This window comes from Crassostrea angulata, chromosome 10 (assembly GCF_025612915.1).
Source record: "Crassostrea angulata isolate pt1a10 chromosome 10, ASM2561291v2, whole genome shotgun sequence".
Lineage (NCBI taxonomy): Eukaryota > Metazoa > Mollusca > Bivalvia > Ostreida > Ostreidae > Magallana > Magallana angulata.
The window spans coordinates 35,574,827-35,593,819 of NC_069120.1; the positions used below are offsets into that span (position 1 = coordinate 35,574,827).

Here is an 18,993-nt window from a genome sequence, read left to right on the forward strand (position 1 = left end):
CGATAGTCATACGTATATGCACTGTAAAAAGGGGTAATGTAACTTTTACTGGACTTTGTGTGGTCTTTATAGAACCAATTCATGCTGCATACACGTTAAATGTGTCATGTTGGAAATTTTGAATTTACTGGGTGGGTGTAAATACAAAATTTACGAATCCCTGTGAATAGAATACACTTTAAAAACTTAACCGTTTAAACGTTTTGTTGTTGATTTTTAAAAAGAAAATATTGTACATAAACAGCCTTAATAAAGTTAATTACGTATTTTTTCTCTTACATTTTAAACTAGATTTGCTATACACTTATATTGTAGCTCAAGTCAGTTTTTTTTCTAATTTTTATAATGAAATTATTGTATTCGTATAAGTAGAACTCTAGACATTTTAGCCTGTTCATTGAAAACTAAACAATATTTAGTTAATACATGAACAATATGCTCCAGATAAAAATGCTTTTGTTTTCGTGCTCTGTCCTAATTTGTGCAAGAATTTCAAGGCTGGAGATATCTGTGTCTTACTTTCATTGTATATATACCTCGCAGACACGATTGCACCTGAAAACCTACGTAATAGTGCCAATTTGGTTTCTCCGCAAATAATCATTCACAAGAACTTTCATGACTTCGGTGTTGATGTCGGTCGGCCAATTAGCACTCTACCTCCCAAATGCATTGCTTTGTTTTGAAAAACCTTGGATCTGCAAAACATGCACCAATTTCTCCCCACTTCCGAACCAATAAGGTTGCACCAAAACACGAACAGTTCTGACTGCTGTTTATACATGTATAAGTTCAATTGTGATTCGACACCATTTCCATCAAGAGTGACATTTACACTTTAAGGCATGATGTATTTGTGCTACTTGACATTTCCCGAACGACATGCCCTCTCATCAATTTTACTTCTAATATTCCACAAATCTTTCTCTCTCTCTTTTTTCCGAAAAAAAAAATCCCAACCAACATGTTATGAACCAAATTTTTTATTTGTCTATGCTTATACTTTATGCCAGGGACACAAAATGAGATTCAGAAGGTTCTATTGCTATAAGATGCACACACCCCAATCTCTTTTTTCCTTTTTTGTTAGAAAAAAATTATACATATTAATTCAAGTGCATTTTTTGTAGAAACAACTACACATTTACATATAATAATATAAAACATTTTTATCTCTCTAAAACTCTGCTCTTGGCAACAGTGAACCCAAATCTAGTTTTCCAAAAAATGAGAGATGTTTAAACATTTGATTCAGTGATATAGATTTTTGGTAAATACTAGTAGTGAATCAGAATTACATCACTGTACAGTTTTTTTTAATGTTAAAGTGATAATTTTTGTTAAAATATTTATAAGTTTTGTACAATTATGGTTTGTTAAGAGTTATCTTTCCTTTTAAGTGGACACTTTGAAAGGGGATTGTAATTCATCACTTTGAAAAATTATTAAAATCAAAAATACAAATTAATAATACTCTAAGATTGTCATTCTACTACAAATGTAGCAATTGAATCTTTTTTTTTTAAAAATGATTTCATTTTCACAAGCATTTATGAATTTCAATATATTTATATGATTTGAAAAATACTAAACATTACAAAAACTGGATGTTGTTTATCATAAAGAAAACTGTAAACACATCAAATTCATTAATTAATTAGTTGCACCTCTTGTTAATTAATCATTCTTGGTTGATAGCAAACTGATTATAACTGATTATCATGACAAATACTAGTATTCATTTTTTTTTCTTCAAAATAACAACAGTTTTTCTGTGTGTGGCATAATTAAATTAAATAAATTAGGCAGAGATAAAAAGAAACGAAACGAAACAGAAAAAAAACCTCACTGACATGAATTTCATTTATACTTCAATGTATAAAAATAGAAATGGAATTAAATAGATGAAAGGAAAACAAAATTTACATGACAACATTCATGAGCACTCCAAACTTTCTAAAATACCTAATGAAGAAGCAAAGAAGAAGAGAAAAGAGGAAAGGAAAATATTCTTCTAACACAAACATTGGTTTTGATGGTGCAGCATAAATAAACACACAAACACTGTAATTTGCTGGACATAGAAAGCACAAAAAAAAAAACTAATTTAGTTAATTGATAGAAAAAAATAATAATACACATTTCAAAAAAAAAGAAAGAATAAATATTAAATAAATACCAGCACCAATTTGAACCTTTGTAGAGACTCGAGACAAGTTTGAAACTGCGAAATGGAAGTTTCCAGTCTAAATGGTCAAGCGGTCGAAAACAAAGTGTGTACTAAATGTGAGTGCAAACACCACTGTTTGACAGTGTGAAGCGGAGGGACGATAATTTGATGACAGCACGAAATATGAACAGAGGACATGAAGTCTACAGTTTTTTTTCAAAAACTGCAGCTCAGACTGAAAATATGAAATTTTTTATTCTTACATTTTTTTTTTGTTTTGAAAACTTTTTTTTTTGATGGAGCAAAGGGGCTATAAACTCTATGGATTTGGTTGAATGGTTTTAGAATCAAACAAGTTTTTTATGTGCAAAATTACAGAACTAACAAAATCTACAATACCAGAGGAAGGAAATTGGGGTCTCCGCCCAAAGTTCCTTTATCCTTTCAATTCTCACTAACAAACTTGAGGGCTGTATACTTCATCCTTCAGTATGAATTAATGATTAATAAATGGGATAATAATAATAATAATAAAAAAGATGACACAATCTCTCAAGATGCACACTGCACACTGAATCACTATAACGAAATACAATAACATGCTGGTAGAGTGGCTTTCTACAAACTCATCAATAAAAGTTGAACATTTGTCATCATTAAACAAAACTTTACAATAAATAAACAATGGAAATGTAATTTTTAAACAACAATTTTATACAATTATTCATTTGTGTTACATTGACAAATGAAAGAAGTTTCCAGTAGCTCAAAAAATTGAAAAGAAAAATTCTTGAATCACAAATATCACTAAAAAAAAAAAACCCAGAGCACTAAATTGAGTTTTTTATAAAGAAGATTAAATAAAAGTTATTGCAGTTCTGAATGATTTTAGCACTAAATCAAGTTTTTTATCGAAGGGAAAATAAATAAATTTTATTGTAGTTCTAATTGGTTTTTCGTCATACAGAAAGAAAACATGGACAAAAAAGGTGTTTTTTCCCCAAATAAATAACACACTCCCAACACTGTACAAAATATATCTACTCTAGGCAAACTTTCTCTGAAGTTTCGAGGAAAATAAACTGTGCATTTAACTTCCTCAAACTTGGGTCGAACCTACGGATTTGGCAATCTTTCTAACTTTCATAGAGATAATCTATTGCAGCAAACAGAAAAAAAATTGAAAAAAAATTCTTTGAATAGTAAGAAGTCCAAATTGACGGACTTCTGACTTACGAAATATTGCAACCATTATCCAAGCAAATGATGAAACTGAAGCGAGATCTTTACATTCATGATGGTTGGTTAATATAAATATTTTTTCTGTGTTTGCATGATGGGGAAAGATTTGCATTTGATGCAAACCGAAGAAGAGCATTTCGGACAACAACCAAAGTTATGTTTACATGTTACCTAGCAACAAGTCTATGTAAATACAGATTAACGAAAATAGGAAAAAATTCAGTTAACATGTGTAAATGGTGACAAGTAAAACCTATGATAACAGGTAAAGAATGCTGCAATATTTGCAAGAAGCACCACTTCAATTCGAACTGCTATGTACAAAAGCAAATTCCACAACTCATCTTATGTACATGGGTTTTTTCATTTTGCTATTACAATATGACGTTGGTTTTGCATTATTAGTCTTCAAACATTGTCATTGACATATATAGCACGCAAGACCATAAAAAAAAGCGACCACTTGGTATGCTAGAATAATATAACAACTGATATTTTAAAGTTGAAAAAAATTGTTAACAAGACATGCATATTGGAAAATGCTTACATATTTCACATAATGGTACCGACAGGCAAAAAAAAATCTTTGTAGCACTAGAGGGAAGTTTCAATTCAACATGATATAGAACCAATTATCACAAGTTCTTGCATATAATGATTTAAACCAACAGTAAATTCCAGTATCCTTACAGGATTTCACATTGTGTTCCATGATCAGTGCATTGCTTAGTTAAGGATTTTTGCGTCACATGACACAGAACAATCTAGAAAATGAAACATCTTACAAAATTCCTTGGAAGATTACAACCTTATTCAAAGTAGCTTTTTTTCTCTCCACAAATCTTGAAAGCAATCTCTTTATTTGGACAATTATCTTTTTTTTTAACTCTAAAATATGCAATTCAATACACATCAAAATACTGGATTTTTTTGCAACGAAAACATTTCCACTTATTCTCTTTGCAAATCTGTAAGATACTTCTATCGATATTGATATGTTGAAAGCAGTGAACTAGAAAATTCAGTTCAAGATTTGCAAAAGGTTCTTTCATATAGTTTTAGTATATTTAAGTCTCTATTGTAGCTGTTGCACAGAAAACTAGATGCTGGGAATTGTGTCGTCATAGCTGTGATTTCTTGGAATGTAATATGGTACTATCTAGCTGAATAATTTGCAATCAGCATGAGGGTTTACATATCCATGGTTACACCATTGAATTATGGGATATCTGATGAATTGTGGGATACATAATGACACAAAAAATGGCAAGGATTGCAGCCAAAATTTACAAATCTATATATAAAAAAAGAAGAATATCCTTCTGTGTGACTTTTCAACTTGCTGGTTAATTAACTTCTTCATTAACAAGTCATAAAACATGTAAAAATCAATATATCACTGTTGTAGACCAACATGTACATATCGTAGCATAATTGTAAATGCCATTTATTGTAATGAACAATCAAATATGGCTTTATATAGAAACCTCCTTGTAAATATCTCCCACATTATAGCACCTTTGTTTCAGAGCAATAAGATGACAATTGCTGTACCATATCTTTTTCAGACACTTTTTACAATCAAAAAATCTTTTTTTGAATGATATGAAATGGAAAAAAAAAAACAAAACATCATAATACTCGGGTCATACTTTTCCATTTGAATAATGTATAATAAATAGACAATGAAAACTTATTGGACAATCTGTTCATCAATAAATAGTACTGTTATACATATATCTATATATTCAGACTATAAATACAGGTGGAAAAAAATCATAACAATGGCTTAACAACATGAAATAAATAAACAATACTCCACTTCAAATCCAATCCACTATGATTCATAGTGAACATGTATCTGTTCACTATCATCAAATAAAATTGATCGAGTCACAATGAACATCCCCCAAAAAAATCAAAAAATAAAAAATCCAATAACTTAGTCGAGACAGCCAATAAATAGGTGATAAATTAAACAACAAGGTATCACAAATCGGGTGATAGATATAGATAAGGAGTTCACATACAACTGGATCTCGTGACCAATCAAAAAAATCTTGAACTGATTTTTTTTTTTTTAACGTATTCCTAAAAAAAAAAATTACATAGCACTAACAGGACATCACTCGACTGTGTAAAGTCTCTACATCTTGGATAAACCAGTCATTCAAAATATGTTTAACGGACAAGTTTTGTAGTTAAGATAGGAACAAAAAAAAAAAAAAAATTCAAATAAATAACACATATCATTTACAAACATCATGAGTAAATAAAAAAAGTTTGCTATCAGAATTTACCATGTACTTAAAAAGAGAAACAGAGCAAGGATAAATTATCATTCTTTAGATCCACCCAACTACTCCTCTATCTTTTTTTTTCCCCATGGAATAATAAATCCAACATTGTCTTTATCAGCAGAGATCAAAGGTTTCAGCGTACAAATCATGGCGGAAGCTCATCTGGTGCTTGAGACTCTCGAGCATGCGCCGGTGCTCGACCCCGAGCTCACGAAGGCTGGAGATGCTCATCAGGAGGCGCGGGAACAGGCCCACCTCTGTGGGGTGACTCTGTGTGATCTGGGTCTGCAGGGCTTGGATCAGAAGCTCCTGTAGTTTGCTTACTTTCTCTCTGTTCTTCAGACCCTGGCGATCTGTTAAATAATGTCCCACATTATTTAACATTCAAAATTCATAAAGCACTAAAATATCATGGTCATGTTTTAAAAAAAAAATAATTTTCCCCCACACGTTAACATTTACATTGCACTATCTTTATTAAGTAAGCAACTAATGCTTACTTAAATATTTCTTTATATCAGTTTATTATACAAGTCACAAGCAAAATACAGAGCTAATTGCTTTTGTACAATTTTAAAAAATATTAAAACGCTGAATTCACTTTTTTGAATTCCAATTGATTAATGTTTTCATGCCAAAAGATTTTTTTTTAAAAACTGAGTTAAAAACAACCTCTTGTCCAGCAAAATATCAACAAACCTGGTGAAATAAGAACAAGAGCACTGAAAAGAGCTTTTTCAGCGTCTCCCAGCTTGTAAGCATTGAAGCGCACACAAAGGTTGAAGAAGAGTTCCACAAAGTGCTCTCCCAGGGGGAATCCCCGCTTCATGTCCTCTCGACAAACAAGGGTGTTCTTGCCAGCAACAAACATGGTGTTGGTGTCCGAGTCGATGAATTTGGAGTGAATCACGCAGGCAACCTACAAAAATGATGCCGCAACTTGAAATTGGTGACAGATTTTGTTAAAGAAGACTGGAATAACTCTCGCAAGAGAGATTTTCCCCATAAGCTTTTCTCACTCAAAAAAATAGTGAGAGATGGGGAAGGCCTCAAAAGAAAGTATTTAAATCTCAAAAATTTGAAATCATTAGTCTCTGCTCCAATCTGAGCCGGTGAGAATTCCTTTAAATTAGTTAACACAGGTAAAGTAACCAGGAATGAAATAAAATCTAAATGGAACCAAGGGAGGTCATTCCTACCTCGAAGCAGCCTCCCTTAATGAGACTAATTTGATCATCTTGATCCAGGTGGGGGAAGCCAGGGATTTTCTTGGCAAAGATGACCGTATCTTGGATGGTTTTGTTCAGAAGACTTTGGAATCCTTCCCAGCATACCTCTCCCGCCTCACAAACTGTGCCATCTGGATTCTGTAAATTATGGTGAAAACATTGTCAGTCAAATTTTACCTGTAATCACCCTCCCTTTTTTAAAAAAATTTTTACTGAAATTTTCTTCATTGACAAAATAAAACTTCTTCATCAACCTCTTTTCTTAAAATAAATTGGTCCTTCTCCTTTCCATTTAAATATTATTCAAGCTTGAAATATGTAAAGTAAAACTTAGTGTGGATTGTTTTTGTTGCCAGTGTTATATTTCTATTTATTTCCATCAGAATTTCTGTTAACTTTATTTGTGTATCCTGGCAAGGTCACTGAAACCTTGTATCAAAGTATGTCACGTAACAGTACAGGACAGATGCAAGCAATGATTATTTTTTTTCTAATGAATAAATTACCAGATAAAACTCACAGATGAAAATCGGTCGTATTAAATTCAGTTGTATTAAAGTTTAATACACTTATGATTTTCTAATACCAGGTACTTTGAACAAGTGAACCTAAATGTGAAAAAAATTGATTTTTTTTTTTCCTTTCCAAGAATCAGAACAATGGAGGGTGACAAATGAGGCCAGAGTTCATAATCAATCATCATATATCAGATCTTAATGACACAGAAAAAACCTTAATAAATATTTACTCTTAATTGAGCGTGCAATTCTGGGAACAGGATGCTCTTGAGTGTGTGGGGGTTGCTGATGGACAGTTGATCGATGCGTGCCAGCCTGTCTTTGTGGAGGGCCAGGATCTCCTCCATGTGGTTCAGCTGAAGCTTCAGGAATGTAAAAGTCTGATTAAACGATTCGTGGATTTTGAACGTCAGGAGTGGAATTGTCAGTTTTGTGTCTTCCTCCCGGTGAATGTAAATGTTGGGTTTCACAATGGGCGCCACAACCGCCGTGTGATCGAGGCCTCTCTCCCCCCGGTACAGTGGGTGGGGCCTAGGGGGAGGGGAGGAGGACTGCTTTATGCTGTAGTCCTGGCCCATGTTGATGACCAGTTTCTGGGGCGATTCAGGAGACTCTGCCCTCTCTGAGATTGTTTCGGTGCGTGCATACTTGGTTGGTTCGGGGTAAATGTCGGAACTCGCATTGGGATTGTAGGGTCGCTTCTTGATGGGGCTTCGATGGAACTTTTCCTCAGGTCCATCCCCTCGGTTGTGTTTACGCAGGTCAAGGGTCATGTTCTCCACGATGACCGAGTGCTGCTGCTGGGTCAGGAAGTTTTCGTGGGCCGCTATCTCATTGTGGTGATTGATCAGGTTCTGGACATACTGGGGGAAGGCCTCTTCAAGGCTTGTCTTCTCGTCCCCTCCCTGTAACAGGAACGGGGGGTGGGGATATCTGAAAGCGACGTGCTGGGGCAGCGTCAGCAACGAGCTGACAATGGAGTTGCGGACAGCTGGGTCGCCATTTTGTGAGTGGGCAGGAATATTGTTAATTTCGTGATTTGACGCGGGTCTGGAGGCGTACTCGTCCTCAGTGTTTTCCTGTTTAATGCTGACCCTCTGCATGCTGTCGTTGCTGTCCTCTGTTGAGCAGTTGGTTTCCACAGAATTTCGGTTCTGGTCTGGTGAGTGCTGACTCTGGGCCCTCTGCTTCAGAAGCATTGACAGGGCAGCCATCGATGCTTGCGGTGCAGCCTCCTTGTGGAGATTCTCAGGTCCAATCTCACTTTTGGCAGCTTCTCCTGCGGAGGCAGCAATGCGACGTTCTGCTTCTGAGTTCAAACTCAGTAGGCCATGAAGGGCCTGTTCGGTTTGCGAGTCCTCCATGGTTTTGATCATCTCCCTCATCTTGCGAGATCTTCGACCCAATTTTGCAGCTATGAAAATAGAAATAGAATATGCATGAATGAAGAAAACAGCAAAAATTAAAATGAATAAAATAAATAATTCTAATAAGTTCTCTATATGCAATGACAATGAAATACATCAAAGCATGAATGATAATGATTTCCTGATATCCATCTCTGTTCCGAGCTTGATGTGACCCTAGGATACGTGAGCTTCACATGTTTACTTAGTTTATGACTCACAATTCCATCTATCAAAAGTTACTGATAACTAGCAATCAATGGCTCAAAGCATTTCTCTCTCTCTTTCTCTCAATCTCTTTACTTAAAGAAAAAAAAACATGCACAAATGCACGAGATGACAAACAAAGCAGATAGGAATGGGAGGGTCGTCTACCTGATCGAGACATGCCCAGGGCCAGACATTTTTGTAGACGGCAGTATTGGCATCGATTGCGAGTTAAGATTGTGATGTCACAGCTTTTGTTGTAATAGCACCGTTTGCGAGCGGGGTCTCCGATATCCTGCAGAGCTCTACGGAAGAAACCCTGAAATCACAAAAACAACATTCAAGTTCACGGGGTACAAATACAGCCTGTCTGTGGTGCACAAGTTGCATCCCTATGGAGATCTTTTAACATGTACTCTTCCTGTTCGAAAGATCAGGCAAAATACTACACTCATTAATTCCCCAAAGCCACGACGTCTTCCGAAAATATCTGCCTAATTTCAAAATTTGCAGTTGCAAAATATTTTTCATTGCATCACAGTACTCAACCTAGAAGGTCAAAATGAGTTAAGATAAAAGGAAATGCTAGGGGTTTTCAGGTTTCATTGCTATGTACTTGACTTTTAACAGACAAGTTGTTTGATTTTTCTCATTTTTTTTTCTCCTTTTGTCTCTCAGACTTGTTAAGAAGACCGGCAGCAAAACACATAAATAAAATTCCTCATAAATTTTGATGTTGCTTTTCTGCTAGGCAAAGTTGACTAAGTATTTGAACTTGCTCATTTACCAGTGCATGTGTCTCTTTTTTTCTTTTTATCAACCAATAATAATTTCATTCATCTCATCATTGACTTCTTACCCCCCCCCCCCAAAAAAAATATTTATGAGTTGGTTGAGCGGACCAACATATATGGAGGTCTTGTTTATCTAAGATTTCCCCAAAATTGATTATTGTTAGCTAATTACATTTTTGTTCTCTTCTACACCTTGATGAATGTGATATAAATGCACAAAGGATTGACAAACTGTCGGAAATTGGGACGACGCATTGGTATTTGCACATGCACAACGTGTCACCGTGCGACAGCCCCAGACAAATCCCTTTGATTACGCAACAATTCACCCCTGATATTTAGCCTGCTTATTTTTTTTTTTTTTTTTGGTGTGTCTACAAAGCGATCAATATAGTGACCCATACCTGTCCTAATACCGCACATAGATCAGGTATTTAGTACAGGTAAGAGACAGGTTAGGCATTCATTATGTAGCATGATCTATTGGCTTTCGACATGCTGGGCTCATCATAGTACACGTATACCAGGCTTCTCTTTTGTATATTGAGAAAAAGAAGGAAAGAAAAAGGAAATCAAAGAAGCAAAAATTCTCTCAGTACTGATTGAGCAATGTTCTAGTTTTGGAACAGCCTTGGGAGATTAAAATCAACATCGTTGATATCACCAGTTGGTTTGTTCAAACAACGACGCACAATGAGAAATTACCAGGAAGTTTGGCCTTTGATGAAATGAAAAGAATGTCATGTTACCTATTATTAAAAGTAAACAAGTTCGCAAAAATTCATAAACTAAATAATTCACATTTTGATTCCATGTATAATCATAAATTACTCTCGCATGCTTTTAGAACGTGGAGTGAATTAAAAAATGGGCCAGACAAACCCACTTGCAAAAAAAAAAAAAAGTCGAATTTACGTCATTTGTTTTCTTTCCATTGTACTACTGTGCGTCATTGCGTCCGGATTATCAAAGAGGATTAAATCATTATTTAGATTAACAACACATCTGTTAATTCTCTTGTTTACAACTGTATTTCCTGTCCTAGATACGTGCACATTTTCCTACTCAATTCAATTTTTTAGGGAAATTATACAATCGTTTGCAGCTACACTGTGTCTTCAAACATCCGGCTCATGTAAATTTTTTAGTCCAATATTCTTGCAACCGTATTGATTACCAATCTTTTGTTTTACAATATTTCAAAAATAATTTTTCAAAAAAATGTGACATTTTTATCAATAAATGATTTATCTTGTACTTCAAGTCTGACACAATATTTGAACCCGAGTTTAATTTCTTTTTGCAATTAATTTCTACATCATACATATTTTGATTGATTGAGAGAGAGAGAGAGAGAGAGAGAGAGAGAGAGAGAGAGAGTTTTTTAACTTGTAAGTTGAATGGGACACTATCATTTTGATATATCCTTGAAACAAATTGTCGAGTCATATATTCTCGAACTTGTCAACCAAACAAGTACATACACCCTGCTGTGTTGCCCAACTTGTGAAACATGGAACATTTCCTCAAAATTAGGTTTTCGAAAAAGAGAAAGAAGAAATTAGGCAGAAGAACTGCGAGCAGCTTATGATTTTCTAGTCAGCAGAGCATGATGATAATGGTCTGACGACAAATGAAGGTGACAAACACTGTGGTGTTGATAGACAAGTCTTGCGATGCCAGTTCAACCTCTTGCTTTTTCCTTAATTGTTTCTCGTAAAAATCCCTTGATCAGCAATCTTTAGACAATCTTTTTCCTCGTACAACACGGGTGATTTCACATGTACTTCAGTGAAAGAGGGGCTGCTAAAATTCCATATTACCAAATTACTCCTAACCACTGCCCTCAAAAGACCCCAAATTGCCTGTCTACTTCAAACGAAATCAAGCTTTAAAGCCATCTATTCCCCCTGAATAAAAAGAGAAATATCAAACATGCATTCAAAGGTGAAAATAATTATCCATATACCCCCCTGCCCCCTCTGTTTTTCAGTCTGCTGATCCAACCTGACAGCAAACAGAAGAAAACAGGGAATTTTATAGACACCATCATTTCTTGTTTGTTGTTGGGAAACGTTCCCATCTCATCAGTCTGTCTGAAGGCCAGTCTTTCATCATATTCTCCCTTTACATGCTGTTACATTTGATGTTTCCCCCTTTTTTATGTTTGTTTGAATTCATTGTTCTTGTTTTGATAATAGGTCGACAAAAGAACAAAAAACCCTTTCTTGCGAGACATATAGACTTTAATGTAAATGAAGGAAAAAAAAAAATTGACCTGATTTTTAAAAAAAAATTAATCTTTTACATATTTAACCTGCCTGGAATATATTATTTATTGATACAGTGTAAACACAATTTTTAAATATATTAAATTTTTTGGAAAATGTTCTGTTTGTGAACTTCAAAAAAAAATTTATTAGAACAAGGTTGTTAAAGAAAACAACTCTAAACTTTTAGAAATTTTCTATAAATTTTTTAGACAGACATCTTGTGTGGGTACAAGAAAGTTCGGTTAACACAGTATTCATGAATTAATACTCTTCTGTCCAAAAGCTCAATCCAGCTAGTGTATATAGAGGTTGGATCCGTGAAATTTGAAAATCAATAAGTCTGTTGGATTTAACAGAAACAGGGTTTCAATTTTTTTTCATTCAGAAGGATGGGGTTAAGGGGGTGAAAATTTATTTAAGGTTTACAAAACTGAGACATATACTCAACAGAGTGATCCACTTGGCAAGTAAGATTTTAAGATTTAAAAGTTTTAGATGGGACCATAAAAATCTTCATTTTTTTATTGGTTGAAATTTTACTAAAATCTAAATGCATTTTTAAAAGTGCACCCAAAGATTACATGATAATCTCAGGTACACAAAAAAATTGAACAATTTTATTTATGCAAATTTATTAAAAATTTTGAGAGGATATAATAGATTTCTCTTAACACTGAACCATTACCAAAGCATATTCCTTAAAATAAATAAATTCACCATAAATAAAATAACTCTCAATTCTAAGAGGATTTCTGATTAGTCTCTTCTATATCATGACTATAGAAAGTCAAATATAGAAAAAATGTGATGCAATGAATATTATGCTTCAAAGTACTACAGATTATGCGGATATTCTGGAAGTCAACTTAATTATTATAGCTTATAATTAGTAAGGGCAAGATGAGACAGCGACTTCTCTGATGAAGAATGCATAATAGCGATAACAAAATAAGACCCAAAGAATCTTCCCATCATGATTTTTAGATGAATAAGTGCAGTACTGTTGCAGATAAATAGAACTTGATCAACTTTTTAACCAGACTTGACCAGCGGTTACACATAGCATAATTATGTAATTTGGGAAGTCTCAAAGTCTAGAATAAAGTCTAGCTACACCCAATATAGAAAATATCCTCCATACAGTTACACTATTATTGCAAGACTTGTGTTGTATAATGCAACTTAACACCTGGCACCAGGGAAACTAATATGACCAGACACACAATGGTAATATTAACACACCAGGGTATACCGGTATATTGCACAAACGAAACTAATATTGCTTCCTTCCAAATCTCTCGCCTACATTATCAATTGGACATACAGAAATCGTGTCTATTTGCCTGTAAGCTAGCCCCACCCTTCCGTACTTCCCTTCCCACGGCTGTTTGCGACCGTTGCTTCTTCCGCTTACCTTGCAGCCTTCACATGCGAGGACTCCGTAGTGGATTCCGGACGACCGGTCTCCACACACCAAACACTTTAGGTTCCAGTTGTTGTTGCTGGTACCATTGGATTTAGGCAAACCTGGAACAATAAAAATTAACATCAAAGCTTAAACTCATTTTAAAAACAATTCATCTATAAAGCTTTTTATCCAATGAAACTATGAAATATAAAGTACTTGTACAATAATAATATTTTTTAAGAACATTCTAACAAAGACTAACCAATGTAACTGCAGCCATTCAAAATGAAAGTTATAAACATATTAATGTTGAAAATATCATGAGAAATAGTAAAGCCTTTCATTTATTTCTTTTTTAAACCACACTATATGTGTTTTGTGCAGCCATGTTGTATTTTGTAGTCTGCTTTTAAGACATTTCACTATGTGACGGACATTTCATTACTGAAAAACTTGGGATTAGATCGAGGCTATAAGCCTAATGCCTGTTTTTTTGTTGCCATGGTCAAAATAGAAACCTAAAAACTTTCTCCAACATATCAATAAATTTTAACGAAGTAGCCATCAGACTCCACATTTCCAATGCTACAGAAGAATTGAGACAGGATTACCTATATAACACAAACCATTCTTTTTACTTTTTTACTATTTGGTCTTGCTTAGCATACTTATCATTATTATTTGTGCAACATAATCTTTATTTTAAAAACTGTTGGGATTTTTTTCCAAGTGAAGTTGTTTGCAATATAAAACAAAATTTAAGAATTTTAGAAAAAAAAAAATTCATTCTTCTTTGATATTAATTTCATGCTAATTGTATCACTGTAATATTCATTCCTTGGATTAGACTTCTGTTTGAAAAAAAAAATTAAAATTCTAAAAAAGAATCTTACTTTAATTTCTATCAAATATAAAATAAATGAAATTATCTAATCATCAGATTAATGAAAGAGGTTAGATTTTTTTACTAGTCAGTAGAAAATGTCCAAGTTTGAAATTTCATTATCATTCGGAGATATTCATCAAATCTCTCATGCTATAACTTGTATTTACAGTACCATAAAATGAGGAAGGAAAATAGTCAAGATGTAGAATTTCCTTTCAAAATCAAATCTCTGTAATCTGTTAATGGGTATCTAAAAATAATCCCCAAAAGTCTTGCAATATTATTCTCTCAAATAAATCTCTATAATCCCCAAATCTTAATGGATGATAAAGTATTAAAAAATAAAAGATGTGAAGTCCTTGAACTCAATAGCGAACTAAAAAGTAAACTTAACACAATCAAGTGCCAAGCAAACAATGACAGGCAATTTTTTCCAGCTAACTTTCTGCATGTCTTTAAACTGAATCATAACTTTCTCATACACCTGCAGAAAAATATGCAGCACTTAAGAAAATCGCAATACCTGCTGCTGCTGCTCTCTCCTCTCTCTCTCTCTCTCTCTCTCTCTCTCTCTCCCTCTCTCTCTCTCTCTTACATTATAATTTATACCATCATCACGAATTAGACTTTAATCACAATTTATCATTTTTTTTTTTTTTTTTTAGAAAAAAAACACCCTAGGGCCATCCAATGTGACTTCAATCAAAAGATGTTATTACGTACATCTTACATTCTGGACCCCTGATGAAAGAAACCCTATTAAACCACAAAGAAAAAGAACAAGTTTTTTAAAACGCACAAAAGACCTCATTTGAATTTTTTGTCCCGTCTCCAATGGGAGCCTGGAATTAATGGATCACCGAGACCCCAGTGTCATTTCTTCAAGGACACAGACCCAGTGTGCGTTCTCAATATATATATACTCTCTGTAACCCTTTAATTCACCTTATCCACATCGTATGATTCCTCGTGCATGCATTTCGTGGCGACGTACCGATCAATATTTGAACCATGTCTCCTGAACTCGGTAAGAGAGGCGATATGTGTACTGGTACATTGTGAGTTACAGTACTACAGTTACTTCATTAATGATCTGAATTCTTAATCTGCATATGAATACAATGTTATTTTGTCAGTTGCTATGAACTCAAGAATGTGTACTTGTCAAATCTAGAGGCAACCTCTTAAAAGAAGAGAAGAATATTAAATGAAGTATTTCAAAGCCAAACGCTTTTAAATCCTGACAAATTTTTCAAAAAAACTTTGTTGGAACACAGAAACAATTACACAAATTTAAGCAACATGTCACAATAATTTACCTTCAAACAATTAAAAAAAAAAATTATATCTGATAATAAATCCTGTGGTTTTATCAAAATTATACAAGAAACTATGTTAATGATTTTTAAAATTATGGGTCAAAAAACAATTTTTTAAATACCTACCCCCCCCCCCCCCCCCAAAAATAAATAAATTGAGGCTTTTTTCCTTCCTTTACACGTTTATCATGCCACACACACAGAGTTAAAAAAATAGATATTTTCAAAGAAAAAAACTCAGCGTATGATAGAAATGATAATTTTGGTTGTTTAACGTCATTCTTCCCATGAATTAGTCACTGATTTAACAAGTACCTTGGATGGCCGTGTACCACAAGGTGAGCATGGAGCGAGGACAAAGTAGATCTGTGTCTGCCCGTAATAATTCCATTTCATGAAAACACTAATTATCCCCGATTTAAATGAGTGCTTTGCACTCTCTGTTCTCTCTCCCTCTAAAGGTAAGCACTTAAAAGTGCATGCCAGGTCTGTAGCAGACGGTATGTAAACAAGTCATTTTTTCTCCCCTTCTCCAATTGCTTCTATTTTAGGCCACAAAAATTAACGGAGGGAGAGAAAATAAAAAAAAATGATTAATAAAAAAATCGAAAGCTTCACCACTTCACTTTAAAAAGAACATTGAAAAATTTTCTCCATCTTTCTAAGTCTCCACGGAAACTGCTGTTAGAAATGACGAACGGATAGTGCTTTGTCCGACAGATTGAGATCTAGATAGCAAGTTCACGGCATCATTAATGACACTGCTGTCAAAAAATAAGCTGGGCCCAATAACCTAGAGTAACCTGTTCGCCCGGGCAGGAATAAAAATAAATGATATATAAATATATATTCACTTATAAGAAGACACAGACTAAAAACATCCTGGTCACTGTGAATACACACCTATATAAACAAACACAGGTGAATATATATCTACCTATAAAACCTGTACAAATTATAAATCAGATTTATTTATCCCGATTTCTCCTTTCCTCCAATCAGACAAAGCTCAATGAGGTGGAAATCTGTCCCGAGTGATGGGGAGGTCATCTGGGGTCGCCAACCCAGGTACATTAAATTGTGATATGGATAAGAGAAATCGATAAGAAAAAAAAATTCAATCAGACAGCAGCCTACTGCCAACGTACATAAATACAGCCATTTTTTCCCCACTTCTCTCAAGGATGCTGGCAATAATAGAATTATTACGGCTCTTTTTGATGTGCACATCATATTTTCCCCCTCCTTTAATTAATTAATTGCTTCATGTCTACATTTAAGTGAATACATGTATATATAGCTTTGAACATTACTGGTCTGAAATTTCCATCATTTGAAAATGCTGTTTCTTTCATTTTTAACTTGAATTTAGAAAAAAATCTTTACATAAATTTCAAAATACATGTAATAATTAATATTCAAAGTCTTATTATTAAAGGAAACCTGTAAGGGAAGAAAAATGATTTATCCATTGACTTTTCATTTTGTTTTAAATGTTTTTCATGGATCATAACGAATTGATTAAGTTACAAAATTAAAGATCAAAGTCTTACAAGAGAAAATTCACAGTTCATTATCATGTTTCATGTTAAATATTGATTCATTTAAAAATCTTTTTTGTTGTTGAAATTTTGAATTAAAAAAATTAAATAAAAAAATCAACAGAATTAGTTGTTTATACACAATGTACAATGCAATTATTTTAAGAAAAAAAAATCAATTTTTCATAACTATTTTGGTGATGATGAATAGCAATCTTCATGACCAAGCCCCTTAAAAGCGCAAGCATAGTCCTATAAAATACAGATCATCGACAGATTTCTGATTAAGATCAATGGGACACTAAATGGTGCCTGCACTTTAAAAAAAATCAAAAAAAAAATCACCCCACAAAAAAACATAAATGCCAGGGACCAATGTTACACCTGAGCTATAGGATTTCATCAATATTTGGTGTCTAGACTAAAAAACTGTTAATTAGCCCCCAAAACTAGCTGCTAAATACATACATCATGAAAAGACTTCCCTGAGATGTAAAAATAGTCAGGACCAGACATTTGTTCCCCATATTGGGTTACAAAACCAGTATATCTATAAAAGGCTAACAAATTAAAGTTTAAATTTTCCTCAAATTGTCTTATAAATAGAATAAAATATAAAGATAGTTTAAAATGAATTATTACTTATTTCCTCTTTCTACCAAATTCCTTATTTCTATCCTTATAATGTAACGGAAACTCCTTAAAAAAGCAATTTAAAGAAAAAAAGAAAGAAAAAATAATTCAATTTTCTGGATTTCAAACTTAATTTATTTAGAAATTGATAAATGATTTAATCTAAAGATCTTCAAAGTCCTTCATATGAAAAAATATATAAATATATATACATACCCAGTATATAAAAATATATAAATGAAAAAAAATTAAAGTCTTAAGAAATGTCTTTGATATTTGGAGAACAAGAAATTCAATAATCAACCTACTTTTTTTCTGAGAAATTTTGGATGGTCATGTTTTATAAGCCAAGTAACCTGACACAGCAGTAAAAAAAAAAAATCCATTTACAATTCGAAACGTGCCTTACCTTTTTGTAAAAAATTCCTTCCAAGAATTAACCACTGCAGATAAAACGGATTCAACCAGTGCTGATAATTGGGCCAAGCCATTGTGTTTTCCATTGTATACTTATCAACGACACTTTCCGAACAATTTGTAAAAAAAAAATGAAGAGACGAAGTAGGGCTCTCTAGTATTATAAGATCAGATTTAAAAATAAACAGAGCACCATCCCAATTGTTCACTAATCAACTGGTATACCGGCGCACTTCATATAAATAATACAAATTCACTTTTTCAATTTCTGCAAATCCTCAAGCATGTGAAACGTCAAAATAAAAAAAAAATTAAAAACTCGCTTTTGCAATTAAAGTGCACTTGATGTACAATAGGTACAATGAAAGTACATAGGGCACACATGTCAAGCAGTCTTATTTACAAGTCTAATCCATAATTTAAGTGATGTTTTTGAGGGGGGAAAATTTCTGCTACACCAGGGTCAAACTTATTAGCATCCCCAAGGTCTTGCTGTCTTATCGAATGAGGGAATTAATTTTTTTTTTTTTTTTTAAAAGAGACTTACTAAAAACACCTAGATGTTTGCACTGTTAACAAATTGTTTCATGTTCAGATTGTAATCAATAAACTTTGTTCTTTCCTTGAAGTGACAAAATGATGGAGGTTTT

General features: G+C 33.5%; 1 protein-coding gene across 7 annotated transcripts in view; it reads right to left on the reverse strand.

The window, feature by feature from the left end:
- Positions 1 to 967: 967 nt before the first annotated feature.
- Positions 968 to 18,993, reverse strand: part of LOC128166716 (ecdysone-induced protein 78C-like) — a 43,729-nt gene continuing 25,703 nt past the window's right edge. For all 7 annotated transcript variants that reach the window (XM_052832037.1, XM_052832035.1, XM_052832039.1 and 4 more), the window contains exons 4-9: positions 13,554 to 13,666; positions 9,241 to 9,391; positions 7,690 to 8,873; positions 6,912 to 7,079; positions 6,412 to 6,631; positions 968 to 6,065 (exon numbers count right to left, since the gene is read on the reverse strand). In XM_052832037.1, the coding sequence (XP_052687997.1) occupies positions 5,827 to 6,065; positions 6,412 to 6,631; positions 6,912 to 7,079; positions 7,690 to 8,873; positions 9,241 to 9,391; positions 13,554 to 13,666 (2,075 nt within the window). In that variant the 3' untranslated portion in view covers positions 968 to 5,826. The remainder of the gene's footprint in view (positions 6,066 to 6,411; positions 6,632 to 6,911; positions 7,080 to 7,689; positions 8,874 to 9,240; positions 9,392 to 13,553; positions 13,667 to 18,993) is intronic.